At 41.3% G+C, this 15570-nt stretch overlaps 1 protein-coding gene across 1 annotated transcript in view; it reads left to right on the forward strand.

Moving 5' to 3' along the window:
- The first annotated feature begins 2110 nt into the window (after window positions 1–2110).
- Window positions 2111–15570, forward strand: part of BRINP2 (bone morphogenetic protein/retinoic acid inducible neural-specific 2) — a 75744-nt gene continuing 62284 nt past the window's right edge. The window contains exon 1 of the mRNA XM_006867076.1: window positions 2111–2397. Coding sequence (XP_006867138.1) covers window positions 2129–2397 — 269 coding nt within the window. The 5' untranslated portion in view covers window positions 2111–2128. The remainder of the gene's footprint in view (window positions 2398–15570) is intronic.

Raw genomic sequence — 15570 nt, forward strand, 5'->3', positions numbered from 1 at the left:
TGACTTGGATTAGACTCAACAGCCATTCCTGGTTCTATCCAGGAAACAGGTTGATTACACACTCTGAGCAGCCCCGTTAGGGTTTGCATTGATACAAGTCAGCGGTTTTGTTAAATCTGAGCAATCCCAGAATGGCCTGGGGTACTGAATCAATCATTTCCTCCCTAAAGAGTAAAGCTCACTTTGCCTGCCATTTCAAGAATCTGAAATGTCAGGGAATTAACACCCTTTGCCCCAACTGCAGGGAATATATCTGTAGTCTTTGGCAGTCAGAGGGAGTCCTAAAGTCATGAATTACAGGTGCTGAGAGTTAGATGTCATTCTGGCCCACACTGCAGAGATGTGAGTGAGGGAAACCAGGCAGGACTCTGACAGCATGTGCTACAAATTAAAGACTGAAGAAGCACACCCTATGAACAGTACTATTCTATACACAGGGGCTACCACGAGCCAGAATTAACTTGACAACAACTAATATCAATAACAACAGATGAACCCTGGCCTCAACTGTTAGATGCCTAACCCCTCCCCCCATACTGAATTGATCCATAGATTTATAAAGGTGGCTGGTTATCTTTTAGACAAAGGCCTGCAATAAGTTACAAGGCAGCCAGGAGTTTTGAAGGCCAGATCTTATTTCTTTCCTGGTACCTTCCCTCCTAAATTGGAAGGAAGGCAAGACATTCATTCTTTCAGCAAGGGTCTCTGAAGGCCTGCTGTCTTTCCAGAGCAAAGATGCCCTGATACTACAGTTAGGCCCACCCGGTTGTCAGGGAAACTTCCAGCTCCTTGTGAGAGAGTTGGAAGGGTGACTTTGTATACACTAACAACCTCTGTTCTCTGCGCACAGGGATAAGGCAATTTGACTTGCCATTTTAACTCCATCTCTGCCTGAAACTTCAGCCAAAGAACAGGGGCCATACCTGATGTTGTAGAGTCAATTCCTACTTTTGGTAATTCCTATGTGTCAGAGTAGACCTGTGGCCCCTAGGGATTTCTCAGAAGTAGATCACCAGGCCATCATTTCTTCTGAGTCATGTCTTGGTGGACTCAAACCTCCAATCTTTTTGTTAATCATTTCACTACCCAGGTAAGTTGCCAGGAGCGTGAGATGTTGTCTAGTTAACCCTCTTTATTTTTTTACTAGCGAAAACTACACCCAGGAAAGAGAAGATTTGCCCAGGTATACCCAGCTTTATAGCAGCGAAGGGACTTGAGACTTTTCTGCCCTTCAGTTTCCATCTGGAAAACAGGATTGCTACTTAACGTACGTCAAGTGTCCAGAGGCAGCTCATGGTCTATGAGGCTATTTCTGAAACATATTGAACATTTTAGAAGCCCTGGTGGCATGGTGGTTTAAGCAGCAGCTCCATGGGAGAAAGAGGAAATTGTTCCTGTAAAGATTTCATCTCGGTGACCCTGTGGAACAGGTCTACTCTGTTCTGTCAGGTCTGTATAAGTCGGAATTGACTTGATGGCAGTGGTTTTTAAAAATTGAACATTTTTTAGAGAGTAAGACAGATGGGGTTGAATGTGAATGAGGAACTCTCGATGAGAAACATGGAAACATTAGGAGTCAGACCACCTGATTTCAAATTCTGGTTTCACCACTTACCAGCTGTGCAAACTTAACACTCTTCTCTCTTTAAACCTCTTCCTTCTTATCTGTGAAATGATGATGATGATAGTCTTTCCTCATAGGATTGCTTATGAATTAAGTGAGATGACAAGCAGGATGTGTTTAGCTCATTGCCCAGAACCAGGTGTATTACTAGGATAAAGGATTTCTAGAACGGGCTCTTGGTAGCACAAATGGATAAGCCCATCACTACTCATTGAAAGGTTGATGGTTGGAATCTACCCAGAGGACTTGGGGAGACAGGCCTGGAGATCTGTTTCCAAAAGGTCACAGCCCTGAAGACAGTACTACTTTGCACAAAACAGCCTCCATGACTCAGAATTACCTTGACAACAGCTAACATCAACAACAGATGAACCCTGGACTCCACTGTTAGATGCTCACAGACCTCTCTCTCTTGTCCTTTTCTAGTTCTGGGAGCCCTGGAGGAGCAGTACTGTGGGGGAGAGAGTGGCGAGAGAATGAAGAAACCAACCGCACGGGAGAAGCATGAGGTGGCAGTGTGGCACTCGGTTTAGAGGGCTTCGGCCGGCAGCGGCCCCATGGCCAATCCTGCTGGCACTAGGCCTCCCCGGCTGGGTGCTGGCCGTCTCTGCCACAGCTGCCGCCTCACTCCCGGAACAGCATGCTTCCCCAGACGGCCCGCACCCCCTGGACTGGCTGCTCACAGACCGGGGCCCCTTCCACCGGGCTCAGGAGTATGCTGATTTCATGGAGCGATACCGCCAGGGGTTCACCACCAGGTACCGGATCTACAGGTGAGTGGGGCTTCTCTCGGAACCAGTGTGGGCAGGCCCCAGCAGTGTACAGGCTCCGACTGCTAAGCCAGCTGGAATGCCCTCAGACTGAACCAGAGGAGCAAGCTGCAGGAGTATCAGGCAGGGAAATCAGCCTACCATGTTGATTTTTTAAAGCAAGAAGAAAACACATACAAGCTGGAAAACCTGCTGATGCCTCCTGGGGAACTTAGCAAAAGGGTTGCTATTTATAGGTTGTGCTGCTTATAATTTGAGGACAAATCAGGCAGCATGGAGTCAGCGTGTGGCCCCTACTGCTGCAGGAGGTCAGAGTCAAATGCTGGGGCCGGGTTTTAACTAATGGGTTAGATACTTTTATGAGTTGTAATTACTTAAACATGCAAATGAAGGGAGGGCAGCCTCAGCTCCTGCCTGAAAGATCTGGGGGTCCTGTTGGGTCAGAGGCCAACCTGCCTTCTCTCTTGATAACACTATACTCCCAGCTGGTGTGTGCACGGACACCGGCCATCTCTCTATGTCCCCTTCTGTGTATCCCTAGAAGCATCGGAACTGAAAGTCAAACGTGATACCTGTCAGCTCCGATCGAGCTCGAGTAGGCAGGGCACATACTCCTGGCTTCTGTACCGGCACTCCTGAAGCACAATGCTCCTCCACATCCTCACCCACGTCAGGGGTGACAACCTTCCCAGCATCGCTCTTCCCTCCGTTATCGTCTCTCTCTTCGCCTCTTTGTCTTTCCTATAGTCCTTGGTCACCCCGGGAACGTTGAGACATTTCTTCTTTTTTTTTCAAAGACATTTATTTCTTAGTTACAAATTGATGTTTCTAAAGCAAAACAAAGAGAGAGAGTGAACCTGAAAAAACCCAAAGAGAAACAAACCTACAAAATTACCTATTATTTGAGTATCTGGAGATTGCAGCTATTAACATTTTGACACAGACATGATTTCTAGTCATATAAACATGCTGCCATTTTTGGACATCTTGCTGAACTTAGCACTTTGCATGCCTTATGTAAATTAACTAATTTATTCCCTCCAACAATTCTGTTTTGGAAGAAAGATGATTTCTCCTATTTAACAAATGAGGAAATCGAGGCCGGACGTTCAACAACCTGAAAAAAGGCAAGTAGCTAGTAAATGGTAGAGCCAGCAGTAAATGGTAGAGCCAGCAGTAAATGGTAGAGCCAGCTAGTAAATAGTAGCTCCCAAGCAGTCAGATTTCAGAGTCTGGGTTCTTAAAATATTTTTAAACATGTTTTTTACTATCTGAGAGTTCTTTTAACTTCCACAGTATTCGTGGAAACTGATTTGGTTAGTAAGAAATCTTAGAGCTAAGGTTCTAGAAGTATTTATCCCTAGAAGATTCCTAAATGATAAGAGAGACTATCCACCTAATTCACAGTCCTCCAGCTTGGACACAATTGAGGGGCCAAGAGAGAAATTTGACAGACTGGTACCTCATGGATGCAGAGGTACAAAGAAACCAAATCCTGCTCTTCAGGAATGGCCTGCCTAGCTCTCTTTTCAAGTTATGTCTCCTTTCAATGTAACTAGATCCAGTTTGGTCCTGGAAAGGACAGCAGTTTATACACCCTGCTTCAGCAGCTCTGGTCCTTGCTATTTTCCAAAGACTGCAGCACAGATAGCCATAATATCACTGAGGCAGAGAGAGGCCAACCCAGGCTGGGAGTGACTGAGTTAACACTTTGGCAGGTGAGATCAGTTACTGTGTGGGAATGTAGATATAGACCCCACAATTTTTCATAAGATAAATTCAGGATGATCTTTCTTTGTAATCAAAGAATTTCTTCTTCCATTCTTTTTAAAACAAAAATTAGAAAATCCATGGTAGAATGTGTTTAAGCCATGAATGCCTCAGGTGTATTCAAAATGAGATTCATTATACCTCAGAAGCACAGTTATCACCAAACAAATAATTCTTACAAAATATGTTAGAACTGAAATGTCAGACAAGGAATCCCAACATCACTATTCCATTCAAAGAGCTCTAGGAACTTGAGGGAATAAGCCATCAGTTTCCTTCTCCCCTTGGTAGAATTTTTTTTCCCCAATCAAGCTTTAGGCCCAAATCTGGGTAGCCTGCAAGCCACTTACTGCCTGGGTGATAATCACTTCTGCACCATCAACTGCTCTATCAGTCGGCAATGGTTTTCTGATCATTTAATGTGACAAGCTCTTACACTGTGCCATTCTGTTTCTCTGGGGTCAGTTATTGCACATGAACCTGTACTTGAGGAAACAGTAACCAGTCATTCTGACAGGAATGCAACGTTCTGAAATGTGACTGTTTTGTAGGGTGGAGAGAGAATGGTCACATGCCACTGCTCTAGGAGCATTCTGGGAGTTTTGCCTTTAATTATGAAGCAAAATGGTGACTCTCTGGATCCTTATTGGGCTGTATATTATCCTACTGGGAATTCACTTTTATTCTTTCCTGTTTTGTTTTTAGTGGTATTTTCCTCTGACCAATCCACGACCTTGATTTCTCTGAGTAAAGTGAATCACAGAAAACTGGTAAAATGAACTTCATTCCCTAATTTTTCTCTTTTACCCAAAAGGACAGAGAAAGAAAAAGCTTATAGAGAATTTCAAAAGTGATTTTGGGAAAAATATTGGGGACTCACACAGAATTATCCTTTCATTTTATTCTTTAAGAAAACTTTGAATCCATAGAAATCTGGTAGTGCCCATGGTGGTGGTGGTGGTGTGCTGTGGAGTCGATTCTGATTTGTAGTGACCCTGCATAGGGTTTCTGAGGCTGTAAATCTTTACAGGAGCAGAAAGTCTCATCTTTCTCCCGCAGAACTGCTGTTAGTTTCGAACAGCTGACTGTGAGGTTAACAGCCTGACTTGTAACCACTACGCTACCAGAGCTCCTTGGTAGTACCCGTATGTACCCTCAATATAAGAAAGGTGGGGACTGTGGTTTGGGGAGGATGAAGACTTTCCAATAAAGCTGGAATATCTGATGTAGGTATAAATGAAGCTCTCTCATCCTAATAGGAAGAGACTATCTTTTCCTCTAAGTGAACAGATCATAACAACAAGGTTCTAATATAAAATCCCCAATCAAGCTAGAATAACTCCAGCTTCAAACCCAAAGAGATTGTTGTTCTCTCTTAATTACAAGTTTGTGTTTATGTGTAGCATAGGTTCTTAAGAGCAAAGGTTCAGGAGCCAGCTGCCCTAGGTTCTAATCTTGAATCTGCAGTTTATTAGCTGTATAATGTTGGAAAAATTACCTAATTTCCTTATCAATGAAATGAGGACAATACTAGTGTCTGCCACTAGTGGACTGATGTGCAAATTAAATGCGTTAATTGATGTGAGCTACTTAGAATTTTACTTAGTAAACATTAATGATTACTATTGGACTACTAGTATGGCATTGTAGGATCAGCACTGGACTGTGAACCACATGATTGACAGTTCAAACCCACCAGCTGCTTCTTAGAAACCCTATACAGGGTCACTATGAGTCAAAATTGACTTTATGGCCCTTAACAATAACAGTACTATTAAGGAGTCCTGGTATGGTGCTATAGGATAAGCATTAGACTGCAAGGTCTGTTTGAACCTCAGGTGGTGGTTCAAAACCACCAGCAGCTCCTTGGAAACCAGAGTCACTATGAGTTGGAACTGACTTAGCAGCACTTAACAATAACAACAAAATTATTATTAGATCATCTTCAATAAATATTTTCCAATGCTTGAATGGTAATGAGATGCTAGTAGTGGGTACTATCTTTGTTTTAACGTCCACTAAAGGCATTGGTGGTTCAGTGGTAGAATTCTCATCTTTCACACGGGAGGCCCAGGTTTAATTTCCAGTCAATGCAATGTGTTACTTTGGAGTCCTAGTGTGACACTGCAGGATAATGCACTGGATCACAAGGTCAGCTTGACCTGCAAGGCTGGCAGTTCAAACCTACCAGTCGCTCTTCAGAATCCCTATACTGTGTCACTATGAGTTGGAATTTACTTGATGCCACTTAACAACAACAATAAAGGCATTACACAACCTATATTAGAAGTAAAACCCATTTTGCTTTTTTGCTTACCTTTGTAGAGCACATTAACCCCACACATCAATCCAACTCTCTGCTAGGAGAGGAACTCAACTGAAGAATGATTGATCCTGTCTGGGTCACACTCTTACTAGCCTTGTGATCTATCAGAGGGACCAAGATGGTTTCCAGCAGAGTACAGAACAGTTTTACACAGTTACAGGCCAAGCTCTTGCCAATTGAGCAGGTCTTACTTAGGTAAGTTTTCTAAAGGCTGAGCACTGCCAGGAGTCTAGTCTTAGCAATAAAATGAACTCTCAGGAAAAATAAGAGAGACAATATGCACTTTGTTGTTGTTAGCTGCTATTGAGCTGGTCATCTGGGTCACAGTGACCCCATGTACAACAGTCACTGTGTTCTATAGGCTGTTCATTGATTTTCAGAAGTAGATGGTCAGATCTCTTTTTTTGTAGTCTGGAAACTTTACTAAAACCGATTCAACATCATAGCAACATGTAAGTCTTCATGGACAGACAGGCGGGTGACCGTATATAATTTGCATTTGCTAGGAATCAAACCCAGGTCTCTTGCATGGAAGGCAAGAATTCTACTACTGACCCACCACTGCTATCCAAAGCCTTCTTAGACAACAAGGGGGGCATGGACATCTCACCTAACTTCTGGCCACTCTTCAAATTAAATTAACCAATCTCTTAGCATGTCTACTGGCTCTTTCAATGCAGGCTGCTAATCAGCCCACTTCTCAGACGCTCTCATCAATGGATTAGATGGCAAGAGCTAGAAGAGCAGAGATCTTCTCTCCAGTTCCATTTGTGAACCCCAACTTCCTTTCTCCTGTGCTGCACTTTCTTAATGTACTCTAGTAAATGATTAAGTGGTCAGCTCCTCAAAGAAATCCAATGAGGCTGATGGGACTCTTAGGGTCCATGGCAGTGAAATAGATGTGTTCAAGGTCAGAGAGGTAGCCAGTCACTGCCAGAAATAGCACTCTGGGCTCCTGACTTGAAGTCTCCTGCTCATTACTCTAGAACACGCCACTTCCTTTGACTGGTAAGTGCATCTTCATCATAACACGCAACCTAATCAGGCACCTAAATTGCACTGTTGAAAATGTAAATATGGTTTCTCGAAACACTCTAGCAGTAATCTTCCATTCTCTCTTTGCTACAAATCAAAGTAATGAGCAGTCTGTTTTTTCTTTTTTTCTCTCTCTCTTAAATTTCTCTTTGTATTAAGGTTTTAATAGAGAGATAATCATGGGGCTGGAAAAAAGCCAAGTCACTATGATGAAATACTTAAAACTCAGAAAGAATAAATTAAAATTAAGAGAGAAAGTTAGAAATCATACAGAATAATGAGCATAATGTGTTGGTTGGGAAAAATGCAAGGCAAGGCTAAGTATAACTCCCAGATGAGAAGATTCATCATTATTATCTCCATTGCTAAACTCAAACCAAACCAAACCAAACCTATCGCTATCAAAGCAATGCCAACTCATAGTGACTCTACAGGATAGAGGAAAACTGTCCAGAGGATTTCCAAGGCTGGAGTTTTTATAAAAGCAGACTATCATATCTTTCTCTCAAAGAGCAACTGATTAGGTTTGAACTGCTGACCTTTCAGCCGGCAGTCAAGTGCTTAACCAGTGTACCATCAGGGTTTCTTCTCTCCATTTTTAGCTACCTCTTTTTAAAAATAAAGGGTCTGGGGAAATATCAAAAGACTTTGGGGAAGAATAAAAAGAAAATTAAATATATACCTTCGTTGACAAAAAAGGACATCATATTCTTACTAAATTCAGGGCAAAATGTGCAAGTTCAGAGAACCAAACTAGAACAAAGCTAAAAACCAAAGGGTGAAGTGACTCAAAGGTAGTCAGTGTTGAGGCAAGAGTGGATTTTGGTTATCTAGAAACAGCCAGTAGGACAAGCAGGGACAGAACCAGATTGATATGGAGAATGTAGATAGTTAACAAGGAAAAAGAATGTTTCTGCAGGGATCAGAGCAATAACCTTAAGAAAAGAAATCATGTCTGGGATTCATCAGAATGAAAAATAAGAGTTGACAATAGCTTATGTGTGAGAGGAATAAGAAATAGGAGAAGTCAAATATTTGATCACCAGCTACTCCTTGGAAACTCTGTTATATAGGGTCACTATGAGTCGGAACTGACTCAATGGCACTTAACAACAACAACAACACTCAAAATAATTATAGTCTGTGGGCCAGAGCATCAACTGAGAGTTTATTTAAAAACTCTCATCATTTCAGGTCCCACACAGATCTACAGAAGAACCAGAATCTACATCTTAACAAGATCCCCAGATGAGTAGTATGCACATTAAAGCTTTGCCAAGTGCTGTATTTGATTACATTAAGTGGTTGGGAGACTAAGAGGAGAACAAGAGTTCTCTTTCTCTCCTGAGGAGGAGAGATGGCTTAATAGTAAGCTAACATCCCACAATGCACTCTAGGTGGTGAAAAGACTTACAGGAGAGGATACCAATGAAATAAAGAGCAGTCACAGGTGGTTAAATTTAGGAATTATTAGTTCCAGGACACACGGACTCATAAGAATAGATACAGTAGCTGGGGAGAAAATTTAAAAGCAAAAAAGGCTGGAGGGCTAAGAAGCAGCCTAGGTGCCTTCTGGGAGATGGAGAGGTGAGGAAGCAGAGAGCAGCTGCTGAAGCGATCACAGGAGGAGCTCCACAGCTGATTTATCATCCAGGCCACGTCTCTCCGACTAACAAATACTGATTTGGATAAACAGCAAACCCTGGGAGAGGCACCTTCTCCAATTAAGAGATCACAATTCACATAAATAAACGGAAACCAAAGGCAACCTCAGTCTGTCTAGGTAAATCCCAGTGATTTCCTGGGTGTTTATTACAGGTACTGAGGTGGAGAAAGGTTACATTATCACTCAGCAAGGCAACAGAAAGGAAGTTGGAGTTATCAGGTGGCAGGGACAAGTCAGGAAGGAGGTCAGCTCCTCTGGGAAAATGACCATCACCTTGGTGCTCATTCTCACTGAGTTTCTATTTTGATAGCAAGGGAGTTTGTGCAGAAAGGAGGAAAGAAAACAAGGGTACTCAAACAACATTGTGACTCATATTAGAGCAAAATTCGAGGTGATGTGGCAAGGGTAAATCTGCAGTTATGGTCACAGACACTTTTTCTCAAATCATATGAGTGAGGAGGTAGAAAAACACCAGAACAAAATGTTTATATTGTTTTAATCAAGAGGTCCAATACTGCCTAAATTTACCAAAAAGTCAAAACCATTACCATTGAATCAATCCTGACTCATGTGAACCGTACATGTTACGGCTAGAACCATTCCATAGGTTGTTTTGTTTTTGTGTTTTTGCTTCAGTTTTTATGCAAGTAGATCAACAGGCCTTTGTTATACTTGGTGGGATTGAATAGCCAATCTGTAGGTTAGTAGCAGAGTGTAAAGTGTGCCTAGAAAAAAAATGTCCAGTACCTCTGACATAGAAAAACCTAATCTATATTGTAGAATCAGCATAAGATCGTTTTGATCTTCACTCAAGGGATTTCATTTCACTGGTTTTAGATGATGAGACCCAGCAAGGGTGTTTGTTGTTAAGTACCATGGAGTTGGTTCTGACTCATAACAACCCTGTATAGGGTTTCTGAGCCTTAATCAGGCCGACATATGCAGAATCTCTGCCTTCATCACTGATGTGGAAACATATCACACCAATACAACAGACTTTTATTAAGTTCTGTTATGTATAAAGAACTGAGTGAGAAAATTCTCAGCAGCAGGGAGAAACAGTACATATACAAACAACTACAGATAGTACCCAGTTACGAAAGAGATCCATTCCTAACTGTTTCGTTAAGCAGAAATTTAGGTAAGTTGGAACAGGTACAAAGGACCCTTGGTAGTGTTGCAGGTTAAGCACTGAATTGAAAACTGTGAAGTTGGCAGTTTAAACCCATTAGCAATTCCTTGGAAAAAATATGTAAAAATTGCAGCCTCACAAACCCTATACAGAGTCACTATGAGATGAAATTGACTCAATGGCAGTGGATTTGGTTTGGAACAGGTTCAGTTCTTCCTTAGCTTTATTTTAGGGCAAGGAAAGGTTTGAAGCATTTTCAATTATGTAAACGTGACATGTGCAGCAAATGAAGGGGATTGTGATTAAATTTTTTTCGAGACGGGCATGGCTCAATTTCAAAGAGAGGGCAAATGTTCATGAAGCTAAAGGGCAAGTCCACCAGCTGTTTTTCACTTTGAAGAACTGTGGTGGCTTGTGTCTTGCTGTGATGTAGGAAGCTCTGCCACTGCTGTTTTAAATCTCAGCAAGGTCACCATGGTGGACAGGTTTCAGCAGAGCTTCCAGACTAAGACAGTCTAAGAAGAAGGGGAGGTGAACCACTTAGGGATGGTTAGCCACTGAAAACCTTATAAATAGCAGAACATTGTCAGATACAGTGCCAGAAAATGAGCCTCTCAAAATATGACTAGGGAAGAGGTACCTTCTTAAAGTCGACTTGACCTTAATGACATGAGTGGAGACATTTCAAGACCTTCATTTACTGATGTGGCCCAACTCAAAGCAGGAAGAAACATGTGCAAAACCAAATTGACTACATCTGTGGGAACTGCTGCTGCTGTGGCTGTTAAGTGCCGTCAAGTTGGTGGCAACTCATAGCAACTGTATAGGGTTTCCAAGGAACAGCTGGTGGGTTTGAACTTCTGACCCTGTAGTTCCTAGTCTAGTGCTGATCCTAACCGGTGATGGAAAAACTCAGTAACAACAGCCAAAACAAGGCCCAGAGCAGACTGTGGAACAGACCATCAATTGTTTATATGCAAGTTTAGGCTGAAGCTGAAGAAAAAGAAAACAAGTCCATGAGAGACAAAATATATATAACCTTGAATGTATTCTACCTGAATTTAGGGACCATCTTAAGGACAGACTTGATGCATTTGACACTAATGACTGAAGAACAGAAGAGTTGTGGGATGACATCAAGAATATCATAAGAAAGCAAAAGGTCATTAAAAGGAAAAGACAAAAATGGATATCAGATGAGACTCTGAAACTTGTTCTTGAGTATAGAGAACTTAAAGTGAATGGAAGAAATTGAGTAAGTAAAAGAGTTGAGCAGAAAATTTCAAAGGACAGCTCAAGAAGACAAGGTGAAGTATTATAATGAAATGTGCAAAGGCTAGGAGTTAGAAAACCAAAAGGGAAGAACATGCTCAGATTTTTCAAGCTGAAAGAGCTAAGAAAAAATTCAAGTCTTGACTTGAAATATTGAGGGATTTTAAGGGAAAATATTGTTTGATGCAGGAAGCATCACAAATAGATGGAAGGAATACACAAAGTCACTGTACCAAAAAGGACTGGTCAATGTTCAATACATTTCAAGAGGTAGCATATGATCAAGAGCTGATGACACTGAAGGATGAAGTACAAGCAGCACTGAGAGCATTGGCAAAAACAAGTCTCCAGAAATTGGTGGAATATCCACTGAAAAGTTTTAAAAAACTCGTCCAGCATTGGAGACACCTACCTGTCTATGTCAAGAAATTTGGAAGACAGCTACCTGGTCAACGGATTGGAAAGGATACATATTTGTGCCTGTTCCAAAGAAAGGTTACCTAATGGAATGTGGATACCATGGAATAATACTAATATCATATGCAACTAAAATTTTGCTGAAGATAATTTTTAAAATGTTGCAGCAGTACATCCACAGGGAGCTGCCAGATAATTCAAGCCAGATTCAGAGGAGGACATGGAACTAAGGACTTATATCATTGATAATATCAGATGGATCTTGGCTAAAAGCAGAGAATACCAGAAAGATGTTTACTTGTGCTTTATTAATTATAAAGGCATTTGACTGTGTGGATCATCACAAACTATGGATAACATTGGGACATATGGGAATTCCAGATCACTTGACTGTGTTCATGAGGAACCTGTATATAGACCAAAAAGGCAGTTGTTGGAACACAACAAGGGAATACCAAATGGTTTAAAATCAGGAAAGGTGTATGCCATCGTTGTATCCTTTCACCATAATTATCCATTCTATACAGTGAGCAAATAATTTTAGAAGCTGGATTATATGGAGATTATGGTATTTGAACTTGAGGAAAACTTATTAACAATCTGTGATGTACAGATGTCAAAAACTTGCTTGCTGGAAGTGAAGAGGACGTGAAATACTGATGAATATCAAATATTTCAGCCTTCAATATGAATTGCACCTTAATGTAAAGAAAACAAAAATCCTTACAATTGGACCAATAGGTAATATAACAAATGGAGTAGAGTTTGAAGTTGTCAAAGATTTCATTTTGCTTGGATCCACAATCAATGTTCATGGAAGCAGCAGTCAAGAACTCAAAGGACATATTGCATTGGGCAAACCTGCTGCAAAAGATTTCTTTACAGTTTTCAAGAGCCAAGATCAGTTTGAGGACTAAGGTATGCCTGATCATAACCATGGTATTTTCAATCACCTCACTTGCATGTGAAAGCTGGGCAATGAATAAAGAAGACTGTAAAGAATCAATACATTTGAATTATGGTGTTGGGGATGAATATTTAAAGTACAACAGACTGCCAAAATTACAAACAAATCTGTCTTTCAAGAAGTATAGCCAAAATGCTTTTTAGAAGAGAGGATGGCTTGCCTTTATCTCTTATACTTTGTACATGTTGTCAGGAGGAAATGGTACCTGAGAAGGACTTAATGCTTAGCAATGGGGCGGGTCAGCGTAAAAGAGAAAGACCCTACAAGGAGATGAATTGACACAGTGGCTGCCACAGTGGGCTCAGACATAACAATTGTGAGGATGGTGCAGGACTGGGCAGTGTTTTGTTCAGTTGTGCATAGAGTGGCTATGAATTGGAACCAACCTGATGGCACCTAATCATAGCTACAACAACAAAGGACAAGTAAGAGTTATTTATAAAGTGTATGTTTACAACTCAGAGACTACCTGTAATTCAAAGCATGAGTTATGAAGTATTCATTCAATAAATATTTTTGAGTGCCTACTCTGTGCTGGTTATTCTGCTAGATTCTAAGCCAACAAGGTGACATAATTATTAATCTGATGGGACATACAGATAAATACATTCAGAGAATGTCCCTATGAAATTACCCAAATAATTTACTTGTGCTTGTTTTATTAATCTACAGTTAACAGTTTTATGTGTTTTTCCCACCCTTTCATATATTTTTCACCGTATCTTTCTTTGATGCAGTGAAGGAGCCCTGGTGGCATGGAGATTTAAGTGCTGGCCTGCTGATTGCAAGTTCAGTGGTTCAAACCCACCAGCTGCTCTGTCTGAGACCGATGAGGCTTCTGCTCCCATAAAGAGACCTAATGGAGCAGTTCTACTCTGTCCTCTAGGATTACTATGAGTTATAATTAACCTGATGTCAGTGAGTTAGGCTTGACTTTTGATTTTTGATGTGGTAAAAGCCATGTGAGACTGTTCACTACTGATTAGTAAGTAAGTACAAGTAAGCTCATGTTTACCATGCGTATTGGGCAATCTGACTCTGGAGAAGGTACTAGATTGCTGTGCACAGAAAAGTCAAGGAATATCCAAATAAAGCAGTGATGTTTAGACAAAACTTTGATGCATGTATGGAGACTCCCCAGGGAGAGAGCTTGGGGAATGGTGTTGGAGACACAGGAACAGTATGACCAAGGGTATGGGTGTGGCCTGAGCTGTCAGTCCTGTGTGTCTAAAATGAATTCCATCAACTACATCCCTGTGGTACCCTTCCCTGCTCCTCCCCATGGTATTTTTCTGCCATATCCTGTCCCTCCAAAATGCCATAAGTGTCTCCTAAACACTGATTTCTTTTAGGGTACAATTTCAAAAAACTCTACTGTTGAGAGGTATGTTATTTTCCTGCATTAGGGGTGAGTGAAACCTGATGTAAAAGTAATCGCATGTGTGGAGAAGGCAAGGCCAGACGCAATTCCTATAGTATTTACCTAAAAAAAAAAAAAAAAAAGAGCATGAGGCACTGAATTTTAAAAGGATTTAAGCCACACAGCTGTAAGTTGCACATCCAGCACTCAACCCATAAAATAGGGGACTTGACCATTAACTGATTATCCTGGAATCAAACCTTCTGCATGCAGGATCTTGACTACTCGGAAAGAAATGGTTGTAACTCCATATAACTCCATTCTAACTCCCTGGTCTCTTTGCCCGACTCCCACTCTTCGTTTCTCACCTGGTGAGAGGTTGGTAAGCAGTGCTTTAAGACTAGTAAGGCTGTTGGTTCAACTGAAAATGAAGCATTACTTATGCTTCAAAAATTGGATTCAGTGTTTCATAGACTGAGTTCTCTAAAGAAGTAAAACAAGTGAAGTATATATGTACATACAGACAGATAGAATCCTGGTATGCCACTGCAGGATAAGCAATGGACTGCTCACTGCAAGGGTAGTGATTCAAATCCTCCACCTACTCATTGGATACTTTATACAGGGTTGTTATGACTCGGAACTGACTCAAAGGCACACAACAATAGATAGATAGATAGATTGATTGATAGAGAGATCTCAAGGTAATGGCTCACATGATTGTACAGGGTGGCAAGTTTTAAGTCTAGGGTCATATGTTAGGCTGAAGGCTTCTCCTGACTGGTGTAGTTGTAGGACTGATGAACCAAAGATCAGCAAGTCAGATAGCATATTGCTGGCTGTGGAGGCTGGCAGGTAAGATGGCAGGCTGTTGACTCACAGGCTGTACATGGCAATTTACATATGGCAGTCTACTAGTTTCAGTCCAAAGAATCGGAAGTCAGATGATGATGATCCAGATACAGGATCCAGATACAGCAAAAAGCGGAGAACTCTGTCCAAAAACCCATGCTCCCAAGCAGGCCATGCTCCCAAGGAAACTCCATTTCAGTTGACTCACTGCTCATAACAGATCTTATCATAGAACCGATTACATTATATTAGATATCATCATGAAAAAATGGCTACATCAGAGCTGTCAAACCACTGAGAATCATGGGCCAGTCAAGTAGACATGCCACCTAAACTATCACACAGAGTAAGCTTACTGAACTATGCGTTTGCTCATTTG

Source organism: Chrysochloris asiatica, unplaced genomic scaffold, assembly GCF_000296735.1.
Source record: "Chrysochloris asiatica unplaced genomic scaffold, ChrAsi1.0 scaffold00100, whole genome shotgun sequence".
Lineage (NCBI taxonomy): Eukaryota > Metazoa > Chordata > Mammalia > Afrosoricida > Chrysochloridae > Chrysochloris > Chrysochloris asiatica.